The sequence below is a fragment of the Prosopis cineraria genome, unplaced genomic scaffold (assembly GCF_029017545.1).
Source record: "Prosopis cineraria cultivar Desert tree isolate PC_DT_omini unplaced genomic scaffold, ASM2901754v1 PC3, whole genome shotgun sequence".
In the NCBI taxonomy this organism is placed as follows: Eukaryota; Viridiplantae; Streptophyta; class Magnoliopsida; order Fabales; family Fabaceae; genus Prosopis; species Prosopis cineraria.
Genome location: NW_026555334.1, coordinates 31,979,228 through 31,996,807, shown reverse-complemented (window position 1 = coordinate 31,996,807; position 17,580 = coordinate 31,979,228). Strand labels below are relative to the sequence as shown.

The following is a 17,580-nucleotide window of genomic DNA, read 5'->3' as shown; positions in this document are numbered from 1 at the left end:
TGAAATGCCCTATATTAATCAACATAAGTATACATTAATTGTTTGTCGTTAATGTAAATTACGAGGGGTGATTTAAAAAATATGCAATAAATGTTTATCATAATGGGTAATTTTACTTATAAAAAAATATAAATCAAAAGTGATAATTTCTCTAACAATAAAAAATTGAGGGAGCATGGAGATCACCTATATTATATACATTGTATAAATAAAAATAAGCAAAATGGAATTTTCCATGTGAGGCACTGGCACCGAAGACCTGTACGCAGGTCCATCCCCGTTGAGTGCTGCTATTACTACTCGCAGGATACAAAGCAAGTTAATCAACTCAGATGTCAGGTCCAAAAACAAAAACTCATGATTTCACTGGGCCAGGGCCATACAAAAGAACGTTATAGCAATGTGCATTTACCTTGGGTTCCGTCTTGTTTCCAAAATTGATGTCCCCGAAGGGACAGGTTCTATCCTGTTTAAATGAACAAGTGAAGGGAAAATGCCGTTTTCTTTCGTCTGAATTGGCTCTCTCTCTCTCTCTCTCTCTCTCTCTCTCTCTCACATTTACACACTTTTTTTTGGGGGGGGGGGTTTTGGTGTTTCATTTTACTACATTCCTGCGTTGCTCGGTGGCCCTCTCCGTAATCCTATTTTCCTCCAAAGACGTAGATTTTTGTCAGCATGGAAGGCAGATGATGGTTTACTTCAAAGAATTTTAAAACTGATATAATCATCATCAATTATCCTGTTGAAAATAACGTGCTTGGTTCTCTGCTCTCCTGCACCAGAGGTCCAGAACTATCAAGAATCAAACACGGAATGCGCCCTTCGTGAATGAAACTGTCAGCAAAGAACAACATTTGCAGAAAACTGAGACAGTAGCTTCAAAATTTCGTAGTTGTTTCATCAATCTCCTGTACATCTCAGTTGTTTCCAAACGAGTACAGAAAGAGATTCCACTCCAAGTAAAAGCAATTGTGTTCACCCAGTTTCTCTGTGGTTCATGGTAGCTAACCTATTTAATTCAACTTGTTGATCCTCTATTCGACTCAAAGCTCTGGAAAAGTTACTGCCTGCAAATGACAAGGTATCTTCTTTCACAAGGTGCCTTTCTTTTATTCTCAATATGCCCTGTGAAACCTCACCAATGGAGGGGCGTTTCCTAGGAGATTTGTGCAAACATTTATATGAAATTTTAGCAAGCTGCCTTACTTCTTCAGGGTTGCATTTTCCTACAAGTTGTTTGTCAAGTATCTCATCCACGCCATCATGATCCATAGCAGCCTTACAGAAAGAGATGAGCCAATTAGAAGAAACCCAAAAGGAGATCTAGGAGGATGGATTACAATGCGAGTATCAAGGATTTCCATGGCATAAAGAAAAAAAAAGAAAGAAATTCTTACAAGGTTAATATATTCCATCAAATTTTGATGCGGGTGGATGGCTGTAATGAGCTCAAAAATGATTATACCAAAACTGTAGATGTCACTCTTCATTGTGAACTTGTTTGTGGAAATGTATGCTGGGTCCATGTAGCCGTATGTACCTTTAAGGCCTGAATTCCGGCCATCAAAGATCACTTCCTTTGACAGCCCAAAATCAGCAACCTACACAATCACAATTTGGAAAATAGTTTAGATATATAATCATAGATGATTCAAACTAAAACGCTAGCATCCACAGTCACAATAATTTTTTTTTCCCTGATTGTTACGTTGAAGTTATCACAAGAATGAGCAACTATGACATGTTAGAAAGTCATATCACATGAGCCTACGAGAAAAGAATATATATAAAGCAAACTGCTTGGGGTGGACAAGATAAGTATAAACTCCCCAAAAAGAAAAAAAAAAAAACTTTCTTATGAATGGGGTAAGAATAAGTCTGGCAAAATCTTCTGTGTTATTAAGCAGGAATTTGCCTCCTAGCGATAAAAATTGAAGAGGAAATACACAAGGGGCAGAGGAGGGAAAGAGAGCAGTGGCCAACAAATGTTAGGCAACAGGGCCAATCGATACTATTAAACAAGTATATAAATAATTATATTTATATATACATATATATATTTATCATCTATACATTACTAAAAAATTTCCGCTTGTCAATAATTTGATGGCGTTTCACATTAACCAAAACAACTTAAAGTTAGAGATCACAAGTCACCTCTATAATTTACACCTGACCTATAAGAACCAGTGGGGTATGATATAGAAGATTTTGAAAAGGTGAAGTGCGGGGAAATGAATGAGAAGGGTCCCCCCCCCCCCCCCCTCCGGTCTTTTTAAGACTATCAAAATCGAAAAGTCCAGTCTTCTCTTTAGACTTCTGATGTGGCTAGAGATGTACTTTGCGTCTACTCAACTCAACTGTTTACACAGGATAGGCAAGATACCAGCCGCTCAAATTGCTTTTGTGGGAACAGGAACAACAAAAGTAAGTTATACATAAATTCACCGAAGATAATATAACCAGCAATCCAGTACTAACCCCCATATGCAAAACATAGATCTTCCAACCTTGGGGAAACCGAGAAAGGAATGTAGGCTAGGTGTGATGTATATGAAGATAATCGTCAATGCATTTGATAACTTCAATGTTAAATTCTTTTTACTAAGCAAATAACCAAAAAAAAAATCACTATAAAATCTCTTAAACAAATGCCCTTGAAATTCTTCTTTTATTAATGAAAATTACTAGATTTATTGAATCACAATAACATGGAAGGATAGAATATCATATGCAAATTTTAGAAACCACATTGGAAATCTAACATATCAAATCACACGAAAGAAAGCTTACCTTAGCTCTCATTGAATGATCTAACAATATATTGGCAGACTTCAAATCACGATGTATAACAGGTGGGACTGCCTGTTCCATGCATATTGATATTAAACAAATGTATTCTCACATAACGTACAAGAAATATATATCTTTTTTTAAAAAAAACATACTCCTTCATGAAGATATTCAATTCCGTGTGAAATATCAATAACAATTTGAAGCCTTTCATTCCAACTCAAAGCCTTTTCTTCACCTAGGATACAAAAGAAAGAAGATATTAAAAAATAATAAAAGCATATTGATGAAATATGAGATCAACATATTTGAAGAAATCCAGGCTAGTAGCTTATTATCATTGTATGTTGCTTGCAAGAAACCTATCTAGGAAAAAGTAAGTTACTTTTGCATTATTTTAATACTTTGTAAAGAGGGAAATCTGAACCTTAGCTTTATCTAGCCAAGTTATCAAGGTTTCCTTAATAGATAGGAAAGTTTAGTTTAAATAGATTAGGCTTTGCTCTTGTAATAACACTTTTGATGAATGAATGAGCATTATGTGTGAAATCTTATAGCTTTCTCTCTCCCTCTGCGTTCTGCCTCTCCCCCTTGCTCCCCCACTGTTCTGTCTTCATCTTCCTCATTTCTTCCTCCTTATTTCTAATTTCTCTCTACCCTTTCCCTCTGTCAGCACCATGCAAGTATGTGTAAGTGTGTGTTACATCAGTATGGTATCAAAGCTTGTGTTCCTACGTTCTTTGGTCATTTCCGTCACCTGAAAATCACATAAAACTCACTTGAAAACCTCGCAGACCCTATTCCACGCTGCCTACCCAAAAACCCCCACTTCCCAATGTCAAATCGCTAAACCACCCTGACCATCATGTTCAAGAGCAGGAATCCAATCAGAACTCAAAGTATCACCTCCTTTCTCCGTCGCACGCGCCTCCACGTGCCAGTGGAGTGTTTTATGTGTGGAATTCACGCGCCAGCGACAGTCCTTGCACGTGACTTCATGCGCTGACGTGCATAGTTCCTAGAATCTGAATTTTTTTTGCATTTTGGATGCTTTCAAAGAGTTTTCTACAGTTTTGAGCAACTTGAGGGTCCCAAATCATCATTCAAAGCATTATTTGGGGTAAAAGTACAACTTTTAGGCTTTTAAAGCCTTGTTCGTAAGCCAATGACCATCTCAAAACCCGTTAGTTCATTGTTTTTTTGTGGTTTTTTTTTTTTTGCATGGTTCCTCCTGTTCAGACCTATCATATGTGGAATAAATCATTTGTGAGAGTTTAGTTTGTGTTTATTATGTCTTGAATCACTAATAGTTGCCCTTGAGGAATCTCGTAAGGCTGGTAAGGAAGATGGGGAAAGAAAAAATCAAGAGTTCAAGAAATACATGGGTAGTAAGGTTGATGAAATCTTAGGAGCTTTTAAGTGTGTACATAAGTGTACAACAACAACAACAACAACAAGCCTTTATCCCACTAGGTGGGGTCGGCTACATGGATTGCAAGACGCCATTGTGCTCTATCATTTATCAAGCTTTTAGGAATATTATTAATTAAGACATCACATTCAACAACTTCCAAGAGTGTTCTCTTAGGCTTTCCTCTACCTCTCTTAATCGGACTCAAAGTTATATGTTCCACTCTTCTCACTGGTGCCTCCCTTGGTCTTTTTGTACATGCCCAAACCATCTCAACCGATTTTCTACCATTTTTTCCTCAATAGGTGCCACCCTCACTTTTTCGCGTATATGCTCATTTCGAATTTTATCTTTACGTGTATATCCGCACATCCATCGTAACATTCTCATCTCTGCTACTCCAACTTTATGCTCTTGCTGTCCCGTTAGAGCCCAGCATTCACTACTATATAACATTACCGGTCTGATAGCAGTGCGATAAAACTTTCCTTTAAGTTTATTAGGCACCTTACGGTCACAAATAACTCCTTTAGCTTTTCTCCAATTAAACCACCCAGCTTGAATTCTATGTGAAATATCTCCACTGATTTCGCCATCATTTTGAATAATGGCTCCCAAATATCTAAACTTTTCCACTTGAGGTATAATTTGATCTCCCAATTTTACTTCCAAATTATTTTCGAATAGTCCTTTACCAAATTTACAATATAAATATTCCATCTTACTTCTACTCAGACGAAAACCTTTCAACTCCAATGTCCTCCTCCATAACTCAAGTTTGCAATTAACCTCTTCTCTTGTCTCTACTATAAGAACTATATCATCCGCGAAGAGCATACATTTCGGGATTTCCTCTTGAATATGTTCCGTCAAAACATTTAAAATCAAGTTGAACAAATAAGGACTCAGAGATGATCCCTGATGTAGTCCAATCTTTATAGGAAAATCTTTTGTTTGACCACTAGGCGTTCTTATACTAGTTTTTACCCCCTCATACATATCTTGTATGGCTTTAATATAAGCAATCCGTACTCCCTTTTTTTCCAACGCTTTCCAAAGCACTTCTCTTGGTATACGGTCATAAACTTTTTCCAAATCAATAAAAACCATGTGTAGATCTTTATCTTTACAACGATACTTTTCCATTAATCCCTTAGTAGATAAATCACCTCTGTAGTTGATCTACCTGGCATAAAACCAAATTGATTCTCAGAAATACTTGTCTCCAATCTCAACCTGTGCTCAATTACTTTCTCCCACAATTTCATTGTGTGGCTCATGAGTTTAATCTCTCTATAGTTAGTACAATTCTGAATATCTCCTTTATTTTTATAAATAGGAATTAATGTACTTCTCCTCCACTCATCAGGCATTTTCTTGGACCGTAAAATCACATTAAATAACTTAGTTAACCATCTCACCCCTTCTTCACCTAAACATTTCCACGCTTCAATAGATATACAATCAGGTCCGTTGGCTCTACCATTTGCCATTTTCTTAAGAGCTTCCTTTACCTCCTTATCACGTATTATTCGATAGAATGACAAATTTTATTCTCCTTCAACAATTACTAAATCCTCCAAGTTACTAGATGAATCCTCTCCATCATTGAAAAGTTTAGAAAAATAAGTCTCCCATCTATTTTTAATTTCATCATCTATAACTAAAATCCTTCCCTCTTCATCCTTAATACACCTTACCTATTCTAGATCTCTTGATTTTCTTTCCCTACTCTTGGCAATCTTATAAATATTTTGCTCTCCTTCCTTCGTCTCAAGGTTCTTATAAAATTCTTCAAAAGCTTTAGAACGAGCTTCACCCACAGCTCTCTTAATTTCCTTCTTAGCCATACGGTACTTCTCTCAATTTTCCTCATTGTTACACAAATGTATGGCTTTAAAACAATTCTTCTTATACTTGATTTTGTCCTGTACACTATTATTCCACCACCAAGACTCCTTATCTCTCGGACCAGAACCTTTCGATTCTCCCAAAACTACTTTTGCAACCTCCCGTATCTTTTTAGCCATATCCTCCCATATGATGTTAGCACTTTCCTGAGATTCCCAAATTCCTTTATCCAAAAGATTTCGCTTGAAAATATCTTGCTTCTCACCTTTTAATTGCCACCACCTAATCCTTGGTGTTACTACTTGTCGACGTTTTTGGATTTTACTCATAATACACACATCAAGGACTAGGACCCTATGTTGTGTCGTTACAGCATCTCCGGGGATCACCTTACAATTTTTACAAAGTTTTCTATCTGCGTTCCTAACCAAAAGAAAATCAATCTGTGACCTTGAGGCTCCACTTTTGTAAGTGATGAGATGCTCATCTCTCTTCTTGAAACAAGTGTTGGCAATCTTAAAATCATACGCCAATGAGAAATCAAGAAGAGTTTGTCCTTCATTGTTTAGCTCTCCAAAACCAAAACCACCATGCACCCTCGCATACTGACCAGCTTCCCTCCCGACATGCCCATTAAAGTCTCCTCCAATAAAAATCTTTTCACTCTGTGGTATGTGTCGAATCAACCCCTCCAGATCCTCCCAAAATAATTCCTTAAGACTGGCTTCTGTCCCGACTTGCGGCGCATAAGCGCTAACAATATTAACAGTCTCACGTCCAATTATCATTTTTAAAGAAATAATTCTGTCCCCAATTCTGCTAACTTCTACAACGTTCTTCTTTCACTCCTTATCTATAATGATGCCTACTCCATTGCGTGCACTTACTTTTCCTGTATACCAAAGTTTGAAACCTTGAATATCCTTAGCTTCTTCTCCACGTCATTTTGTTTCTTGCAAGCAAAGGATATTAATTTTCCTTTGAATCATAACCCCTACAACCTCTACAGATTTACAATTTAATGTCCCAACATTCCAAGTACCAAATCTAATTTTGCTCTTTTGTGTACATAAGTGTGCTGTGGGAAAAACTTTGTAAAGACCAAAAGGGGATCATGATTCTTTTGTGGCATTAGAAAATAGTATCCTCATCAAAAAGCTTCACCTATGTCAGTTACACAAAAAAAAGATACTAACAACATTAGTGGTCTCAAAATTGGAAGCTTAGTTATGGAAGAAGTCAAGGCAATAATTGAGGCTAGCACAAATGTTATTACGAAACAAGAGAATGATGCTGATTTAAAAGAAAACTCCATGAAATATGAAAGCATGAGTCTTGAATTGAATCAAGGTTAGAAATTGGTGGCCAAAGATCTTGAATTGCAAGCCTTAGAGATTTATCAAGTTAAGGATCTCGACAAGAGGAGTGTTCAACTTTGTCAAATTCCTACTTCCAATCATCCATGTGCCACAACATTTGCTGGAAAAGAAGTTGTGGTTATGAAAGATTATATTGCTTTCCCATTTGATAACAGCCTCTACAACTACCTTGTTCATTGGAAGGTTTTCCAAATCACTATAATCACATTGCTTACTCTCCACATAGTCTCATCTTCTACTATCTTGTATGTTGGAAAGGATATCTAGATTAGCTGTGATACATAGGAATATGGGAATTGGAAATAAAAAGGGTAATTGGGGGAATTACGGATAAAAGGGGTAGTCTGGGTATTTTGATATATTATCTATAAATAGGGTATTTAGGGTGCAATGAAGGATGTCAGTGAAATCAGTCTCTCTTTTCGTCTATATCTCTCTTCTTCCTCTATCAAGGTATCAAAGCCATCTCTCCGATCATGTCTCCGCCGGAGACGCGGTCCTCGACTGAATGCGTTGACGACTTGGAACATCGCTTGGAAATGCAATCCTTATTACTTCAAAGTACTCAACAAGTTCTAGACCAACACGCTAATAATATATCTGAGATTAAAACTACCTTGTCTCAGTTTATTAAGGAGATTTTTGATAAGCTTACTATGCTAGCAAATCAACCATTACGTTTCCCTCCACTTCAAGTTGGTGAACCCTCCCAGCAACCTTCCCAAACACCCTCTGTCGCTCTCCCTCGACCTACAACTTCTTTCCCTCCGCCCCCAATAGCAATCCCACCACCACCCCCTTTATCTCGACCAACAATCCCTTTTGCCTCAGCACCCCCTCCCCCCATTTTCACACCACTGCCTCAGTCCAGTTCCTTCCAAGGTCTCCTTCCCACACCACCCAAATCATACTCTGTTCTTACTAAGAGTAGCAGAGTCGCATTTCCCAAATTTGATGGCACTGACTTTTAAGGGTGGGCCTACCATTGCTGCCAATTTTTTGACATGAATGTGACACCTGTTGACCAGTGTATTCGTCTTCTTAGCATCTACTTGGAAAAACATACCCTGCGTTAGCACTTAGCCTTTACTAAATAAAGGCGTTTGGGCGAGATATCATAAGAGGAATACTTTTGCGAAATGGAAACTAAATTTGGGGATATAAAAGATGAAAACCCCATGATTGCTATAAAGAAGTTGCAGATGCAAGACTCTGTTGAAGAATATGAGGAGAAATTCGATGAGTTGCTTACAGAAGTCAACTTATTAAAGGCAGCAGCCATGAATTGCTACATTGAAGGCTTGCAGACTGATGTGGAACAGAGTGTTTTAAGCCTTCAACCGTCTTCCTTGGCAAGCACAATGAAATTGGCCCAGAGGCAAATGGCAGCTATTCGTGCGATTCACAAACACGCCCCTAGTGCGACAACGACTTCTACTTTCTCCATTGCGCTCATGTCCTCTGCAATCTCTCGATCTCCAGTCTTCTCCCAATCGGGTTATAAGGGTAACACGCTTACTAAACCTATATCTACCAATGACCAGATTACTGAGCCTATGTCCACCATTGACTCGGCTAATAAGCCCATATCCACAACAAGCCCATTAACAAACAAATTCAAACAGAACCCATCCTTTAGCACCTCCAGTTCGGCATCCTCTAGGCCCTCAAAACAACTTTCAAAGAGTGAGATGGATGATCGTAGGCGTAAGGGCTTGTGTTATTAGTGTGATGACAAATTCAACAATGCACACCGTTGCCGAGATTTGTAGGTCTTCTCCCTCATTGTTGAAGACAAAGCAGAGCTATTTGTAGACGCTCAAGAGGAGATGGCACCAGAAGAAGTCATATATTAGATATAGGTTTTAACTTTTCATCTTTGTACTAATCCTTGAGGACAATGATCTCTTTTAAGGGGAAGTACACTGATACATGGGAATATGGGAATTGGAAATAAAAAGGGTAATTGGGGGAATTAAGGATAAAAGGGGTAGTCTAGGTATTTTGATATATTCTCTATAAATAGGGTATTTAGGGTGCAATGAAGGATATGAATGAAATCAGTCTCTCTTTTCATCTATATCTCTTCTTCTATCAAGTTGCTACCGGGAGGAATTCCCTACATCGTGCTCTAGTGGAGTTACATCAACTTTTTTTTTTAACTCTCCGGAGGAGAGTTCCATCAAGCAAGGGAGAATGATGAAATATGAGAACAACATATTTGAAGACACCCAGGCTAGTAGCTTATTATCATTGTATGTTGCTTGCAAGAAACCTATCTAGGAAAAAGTAAGTTACTTTTGCATTATTTTAATACCTTTGTAAAGAGGGAAATCTGAACCTTAGCTTTATCTAGCCAAGTTATCAAGGTTTCCTTAATAGATAGGAAAGTTTAGTTTAAATAGATTAGGCTTTGCTCTTGTAATAACACTTTTGATGAATGAATGAGTATTATGTGTGAAATCTTATAGCTTTCTCTCTCCCTCTGCATTCTGCCTCTACCCCTTGCTGCCCCACTGTTCTGTCTTCATCTTCCTCATTTCTTCTTCCTTATTTCTGATTTCTCTCTACTCTTTCCCTCTGTCCAGCACCGTGCAAGTGTGTGTGAGTGTGTGTTACATCACATATGCTCTTGTATGTCTCAGCCAGGGACAAAACAAAATAACAAGGCAAAAATATAAATTACCCCCTGAACTATGAAGATCATTTTCATACACCCCCTTCAACGTTAAAAACAATCAATTACCCTCCTATGCTTTCATCCTCTAGCATTTGTGAATGTCAGGATCTAAGTTGGGGTATATCATCACAACCCATGCCTTTTTGTTTTTAATATTTTAACTGCCCATGCTCACTTTTAAACCAATGGAGGCATGCCATGTGGCTAAGGAAAGGTGTGACCTGACATCTTGTGTTGGTGGGACAGTTTTAAATGCAGGAGGATGACAGGTTAGAAGACTAATCTTTGATTCTTAAAATTGAAGAGGTGCACTTGCATTTTCCCCATATAATAATCATATATCAACAAACGCTAGAGTACATTGATTATTTATTTCCTGATAGATTCTTTTGTTTTCAATTTGGTCCTCCAAATATAAAGTCCCTCAACTTAGTTTCTTACTTTCTGAAAGATTACTTTTTCTTAATTTGATCATCAAAAGATCAAGCCTCTTATTCTTAATTTAGTCCCCAAAACATTTTTCCTAAATCAAAGTTAACACTTTCTCAAGAAAAAGTAGAATCACATGTGGCTGATAATGAGTGATATGAACTTGGCCAGGTGCCTTCATCGTCAATACCCTAACATCAGTTGTGTTAAGAGATTTAGAGCTTGACTTTAGTGCACTAAAGAGTTACAAATGCTCATTAAAGGGACCAATTTGATTGGGGAACTAAATGAGAAGTTGTATCTTTGGAAGACCAACACTGAAAAAAAATCTCCCCTTATATTTGATGGCAATATCAAGTTAGTCTCAATATACAGTTATCATAACAATAGAAGTTCTTTAGATGTGCAAGAGATCTTCAACTTACTGTATAAAAGGTTTGACAAACTTCCATTGCTCATGAACTCATAAACCAGAATACGCTGTCCTTTATCTGCACAATATCCTACTAAATTCACAAGATTCCGATGATGCAACCTTCCCAGCAAAAGCACCTGTAACATTAGAAAATTCAACAAGCTTGACTAAAGAAAGATTTAAGTTATAGTCAGAGTTTCTCAAACAAGTTTCTTCAGTATAACAAAACCAGGTTGAAGTATGGCCATCCGGTGCCATTTCAAAATAATAATGTCTTCTTTCTGATGAAATAAAGGAATTAATTGCCCTTGTAGGCTATCATGTGCCAATCCTAATAATCACATTGAACAATGTGCTTACAAACTCCAAGAATTTCTTAGATTAGGTCATTCAAGAATGATGACCAAAATAAGAGTTAGTACTGATTGACATTTATATAACTTGACTAATTTTTTTTAAGTTAATGTGAACAAGTTCCTCTTCAAAACACAGGCTACTTATGGCCAATTTAAATTATCATGATGCATAAAGTTCCTTCAAATTTATAGTTTTGACTTAGGCCAAAACAACAAACAACAACCATCAAATCAACCATGATTTCTTGAAAACCAAGCGATTAGAAAAGGTAGGGACAAGGCAAGGAAATGAAACAGCAATTATAGAATCTTTTTCAATAATGTTTAATCTAGCATCAAGATCAAAGTATTTTTTTTCTCGCACCTCTGTTTGGAATTCTTTCTCCCCTTGTTTAGAATTAGAGTCAAGCACCTTTACAGCCACCACCTCTCCGGTAGGCATTGTAGCTTTATAAACTGTGCCAAATGATCCTTGTCCCAAAATAGTGGTGAAATTCTGTGTGGCCTTTTGGATTTCTCTGGACATGTAAAGCATCAGATATACCATTACCAATGTTCATGTCTTCGTAGAAGTTATTTAATATGCAATTCCCAGTCCTACTTTTCCTACTCTTTCTTTTTTTTTTTTCATATTATTCTCTATCACACAATAAAACTTCGTTAGAATTAAAGAGACAGCAGCGCCTTCACAAAACCACAAACAATCAGCATATTTTAATACCAATGATTAATAAGCTTTTCACTCTGATAGTAGCCATCCAATAACAAAAAGATTTGATGGAAAGAAATGGATAGGAAAAGAGAGAGAGAGATATACATACTTGTATGAGTACTTTGAAATGCTAGATGTCGGAGAAAATCGATCTTTGTTTTGATGACTCCACCAAGAGAAATTGGAGGTTCTTTGCAGATTTTCTGACATCGAATTGGATATGGAACTTGTAAGAGATGCACTAAAGTCAGTGCTTGTTCCTAATCCATTTGTGCGTATTGGAAGAGTGGTTAAACTACTCTCTTTTGCAGAATGTGTAAGACGAGCATGCTTCTTATACCACCTTATCCCAAAAAATACAAGGGAAGCAATAAAAATTCCAAAGGCCACACCAACTGTGACACCAATGATAACTAAAGTAGTTTGACGAGCCATTGCTTGACCTCTCTTGACGTAAACAAAGAAATCATCGTGCAGAAGATTGGCGCTAGAGACGTCCACTGTCACAAGATTGACATTATTTAAAATTAATTCAGGACTGCATCCAACGAGAACTAACAGAATTGAACATTCAAGACATTGTGCGATCTGAGTTCTCTTTATATTTATTATTCTGTGTCTAGGAGGGACAGAATAGAAGTATAGAGAATTTACATTGGCTGTTTATTTGTTGCAAATGCAAACATATAAGGTGCTGCTAATTTCGGGTATTGAAGTTAAATGGTTGGAACTACTTCTCATGACAAAAATATGAAGGGAACAGGGAAGTGCCTTATGGAACCGCAACAAATTGAAAGAGTACCTTAAAAATGCCTCTCTATGTTAAAATATTTAATACTCTCTTTAAGTATCAGCATCACAGGTGTGACGTAACGAGAGAATATGACGTCGACACCCTGATTATGACACTGAAATTCCGCAGAATACATCCATGAATATTAAGAGAAGTTACCAGAGATGCGTAGAGAGAGAAAAGATTAAAGAAATACCCATGAATTAATATGCATCCCGGCATACACCATGTTTTATTAGTTTCTGTGACAAAATTTGTTTTAATTATGTGGCGAGATGTACAAAATTTGCTGTTTTATGATCACATAGCAGTTATTACAGCAAAGGTTTTAACAGATAGTTATCTATTCCCGGACTCATCAACCGTGCCCCGAAAAAGTTATTGTTTTCCGAACACAACAAAAACAATAAGAACACGAGCGAGCAACCAAAATTCCCCCGGAACAAACAAACCCCTCCACGAAGCACAACAATCCAGCAAGCCAAACCAAGAGAGAAACAAGGAAAAGTCAGAGCAAAAGATGGTTTGGAAGAACGTGAAAAGCAACCACGAAAAATCACTCCGTACCTATTCAACAGAAGAACGCCGTCAAAATGGAATAACCAGTTTTTGCATGAACAATGATCATGAACTTGAACCCCGTCCAATTTTACGCGTCTTTTGGAAGCACAATAAACGACATGGATTAAGTAACGAGCCAGAGAAGGAAGAAGGAAACTGACTCTGGAAACCAAAGAGGAAACTCAAAAAGAAGAAGCGAGCGTGAGTTGGAGCGGGATGGAAATAAAAAGAGAAACGCGGATTTGGTGGTGATGACACGGAAGTGGAGTGGGTCTCAAATAAAATCTAAATCTAAATTTAAAGAAAGCACGAAGCCGGAAAAGCCTGCCATTTGGATTCTGTTGCAAACTAGTAGTAATATTGGATGCGTTTGTGTGGCCCACCATCAAAGTGACTTAATTAAATACAAATTGTAAAACAATTACTTCTCTTAATCGCATTATAAGCCATTTATTAAAAATTTTACCTAATTTAAAATATAGAGAATCAAATAAATTTTATATTCATTTTATTAACTATACTCCTACTTCGTTGCTCTTTTTTAAAAAAATCATGCATTAAAATTTTAATTATTATTATCAAAACTTTTATATAAGATATTAAATAAGATATAAATGAAAAGATATGAACATATTTAAAAATTTAAAATTTTAACTAATATTATTCATAAATTTTAAATTAGTTAACTATAATTTTTATTGTCGTATGAAGTAAGTAAATTAACACTCATACTTAAGGTTTTCCGCCACTAAATATGATGGTTTAAGTTTTGTGCCTCCTCAAGCCTGCATAATTTTTAATGCATTTAGTCATCTTCCTCAAGAAGTTGGCACCTTGCACTGTCTTTTCTCTCATTCAGGATCATTCTATTTTTTCAATAAGTGATAATAATTTTTAATTCATTTAATTTTTTGTGTCTGTATCTTTTGAAATAAAAATATGAAAATAGATGTTCTGTATAAATATAATATAACGTGATTGGGATGAATCTTTTAGATGTTATAGTTTTACCAATATAATGATACTTAACAATTATTTAATTCTTGTCCTTACAAAGTTCTAAGTTTGATTAGGGCGATTAGGGCGGCCATTGATTGCATTACTTGGGCAATTTTGAGCACTCAATTTCGTCATACAATATTTTCACGTATTAGAATCATTTGATAATACATTGACTTATACCTTTCTGGTCCTTTCTCAATTTTCAAACAAAGACCAGTACCATGACAATCCTCACGATTCAAAGTTTCCAACTTTACCAAACTTTATTCTTAAAATAGATTATGGATTTGCGGTTTGGTTTAACATATTGTGAACTTTTATTATTTGCAGCAAACACATATTGAGAAAAGTCGATGTTTAGAAAGAAATAAATATAGTGTTTGATAAATTTTTTATAAAGTTACTTACTTTGAAAATATAATTAATTGGTAAAGCTAAAGATGTTATAACTTGCAAGTACATAAAATGACAATAATGAACCAATGCAAATGTGCATAGAAACATTATTATTGACCATCATATATTCATATTCTATAACTTGGTTTTAATAATCGTATGTGGCGCCATACCTCTGTCTTCTGCATGAATCTAAATTCCTTCTAACCAAATAACATTTCCCTATTTTTTGGCATGAACACAGAAATATAAAAAGCAAGAAAAAGCTATTTTAATGGTGGACCCACCTCCTAGGTAGCTTAGGGAAAACTTCTTGAGAAAATAACATCTAAAAATCCGTGTATCGAATTTATATCACATAAAGATTAAATAATTTGGTGTTTGTTCCACAATTCTCTGGCCCTTCTTTCATGTTAATTTCATAAGTAAAATGATACAATTACCCCTCAAATTAAAAAACAAAAACAAAAAAAAATCTCATTATCTTTGACATCGACTGCCAGACCCCTGCCATTGGAGAGGTCACCCAAGCCCAATAAATTTAAGTTTTGACAACAACTCATTCTAAATTAAATATAGTCCATTTGGACTTCAATAAGCTAGAAAAGTATATAGAATGAACATAATTATGTATATTAATCTTTCATTAATAAGAATTCATTCGGGTTTTAATAATAACTCATTCTAAATTAATGACAATCCAATTGAGATTTAACACGCTAGAAAAGTAACAGTCCATGAAACATGTGCTTTTAATCATCAACTACAAGTATCGATTCAGGTTTTGACAATAATTTATTTTAAATTAACAATAGTTCATTTGACCTTTAACAAGTTAGAAAAACGAATAAGATTAGTTTAATAGTTTGTGTTAGTATTTCATCAATAAGTGCACATTAGGTTTTTACAACAATTTATTTTAATTTTAACAAGTTAGAAAAACTAATAAAATGGGCTTAATTGTACATGTTAGTCCTTTATTAACAAGTATCGATTTGATTTTTGATAATAACCTATTCGTGATTAAAACAATATATTTGAACTTTTAACAATAAAATGTATAAAGTTTTAAAGCTCTCAATTTATAATTGTTTATGTCAAATTAATAAGTAACATTTATAAAATAACAAGTTCTATTCAAAAATTAACAAAATACCGTTATGTTTTTAATATTAAAGTAGTTAAAAGCTTGGTTTATTATTTATATTTTTGTTTGCAATATATAATTAAAGGGTTTAATAGTTACTAGGCCACTAAATTTTTTAAATAGCCAAGGGTCATGGAATCAAAACCTCCCTTCGCCACCTAAACAATTATTCTTGAATAAATATGTCACCGATGCCAAAGGTCTAGTGATCAGCCACCAGCAGCCCCGCCTTTAATAGGGGCTCCGATGACCTCATTGATGGTAGCGGACAGTAGGGTTTCTTTTTTTTTTTTTGTTTTTTAACTTGAGGGACAATTTCATCATTTTTTTTATAAAATTAATACGAAAGAAGGACCAGAGGACTACAGAGCAAATACCAAATCATTTAATTTTTATGTGATATAAATTTAATACAAAGATCCTTGGATGTTATGTTTTCAAACTTCTTCACTTCAGGGATATTCTTGTCCACTCACTGGGATTTTAATGATAACATATTTAATATTTAATTAAAATTATATATATATATATATATATTGGAAGCATATTATCAAACAAACTTAAACAAACTAAAATTCAAAGGCTGTTGTTTTGAAATAAAAAAATGATAATATTCTAACTTTAATCCTCAATTCATTATCATATCTTTGATAGGTTTGGAAGAGAGAAGGGACCAGGAGATAGCCCATAATTTTTTAATTTTTTTCAAATAAAATGTAAGAATTACATATTTTCAACTCCCCTTAAAATATTATGTACACAGCTTAGTTCATTGATTATATATTACTTTTGTTGTAGTTAAAGAAGTAATTGATGTACATTCATACTTTCAAAACTTGAATATGATTATTAACAATGTGTGTTCTTCTTATAAACACAATGATGAATTATAGGATATTTTTGCAATTCAAATTGCCAATAATTTAGTTGAAAATTATGAGATTAAAATAGGAAGGGATAAAGTTAACACATTATAGTGGCTTGGCGAACCAAACAATGTTCTCATTTCAATTTTATAGAGTAAATACATGTATAGTATAACTACTTTAATTTTTGAAGATATAATTGTCACACAATCTATTTATTCTCATTGAGGTGACGTTATAAATATACATAAAGTATTAATGTTATTTGATTTTACTTTGATTTTACATTTGATAAATTTTTTATGAAAATTACAAACAAACTTTGTAAAACATTGCAACAAAAAATGTTAAGATATCTTGAATGCTATATTTTTTATACCACAAAATTATTTATTCAAAAATTAAAAGATTATGATTGAAAAAGGTTTTTAGAAAAAGTTACTTATTTTTGTAATGATGATATGAACGTGTTTACTTTGTAACCTCAGCTCCCCTAATTAAAATTTCTAGGTCGGCCCCTCTTTGATAGCATTCATAAAGGATGTCATATGGAGATTAAAATGATGTTCAGCACCCACACAGCATTCTACATCTATAACTCTATGGAAACAAACAAGAAGTCGTCCTACGGCTGCCTTTGTCACTTACCCAAAAAAAAAAAAAACCCAATAGAAGGCTAAGCCTAAACTTCATTTTTTTTCCCCCCAGTTTCTCGGCTCAAGATAATTGATAGGTGGCTTGCCGTGGGCCATTCCCTTGTAATCCTTATGCATCAGATTCACGATCTCA

General features: G+C 35.2%; 1 protein-coding gene across 3 annotated transcripts; it reads right to left on the bottom strand.

The window, feature by feature from the left end:
• Nucleotides 1-853: 853 nt before the first annotated feature.
• LOC129306110 (calcium/calmodulin-regulated receptor-like kinase 2) lies at nt 854-13,663 on the bottom strand. 3 transcript variants are annotated; one of them, XM_054946483.1, is made up of 9 exons: nt 13,387-13,663; nt 12,136-12,526; nt 11,679-11,832; nt 10,969-11,095; nt 2,949-3,031; nt 2,794-2,865; nt 1,398-1,601; nt 1,207-1,278; nt 854-1,067 (listed from the first exon to the last, which is right to left on the bottom strand). In XM_054946483.1, exons 2-9 carry the CDS (start codon nt 12,459-12,461, stop codon nt 1,044-1,046), a joined length of 1,062 nt encoding a protein of 353 aa, XP_054802458.1. In that variant the 5' UTR covers nt 12,462-12,526; nt 13,387-13,663; the 3' UTR covers nt 854-1,043. The 3 variants fall into 3 exon arrangements, with proteins under 3 accessions (XP_054802458.1, XP_054802457.1, XP_054802456.1); XM_054946482.1 differs by having other exon boundaries at nt 854-1,278; nt 12,148-12,526; XM_054946481.1 differs by having other exon boundaries at nt 854-1,278; nt 13,387-13,662.
• Nucleotides 13,664-17,580: the final 3,917 nt, after the last annotated feature.

Excerpts from the sequence above, each read along its gene's own strand:
- LOC129306110 (XM_054946481.1), bottom strand. The coding sequence starts at position 12,461 with ATGGCTCGTCAAACTACTTTAGTTATCATTGGTGTCACAGTTGGTGTG. Across the intron at positions 2,866-2,948 it reads TTGAATATCTTCATGAAGGA|GCAGTCCCACCTGTTATACA; the intron begins GTATGTTTTTTT and ends TGCATGGAACAG. Across the intron at positions 1,602-2,793 it reads ATCATTCAATGAGAGCTAAG|GTTGCTGATTTTGGGCTGTC; the intron begins GTAAGCTTTCTT and ends GTGATTGTGTAG.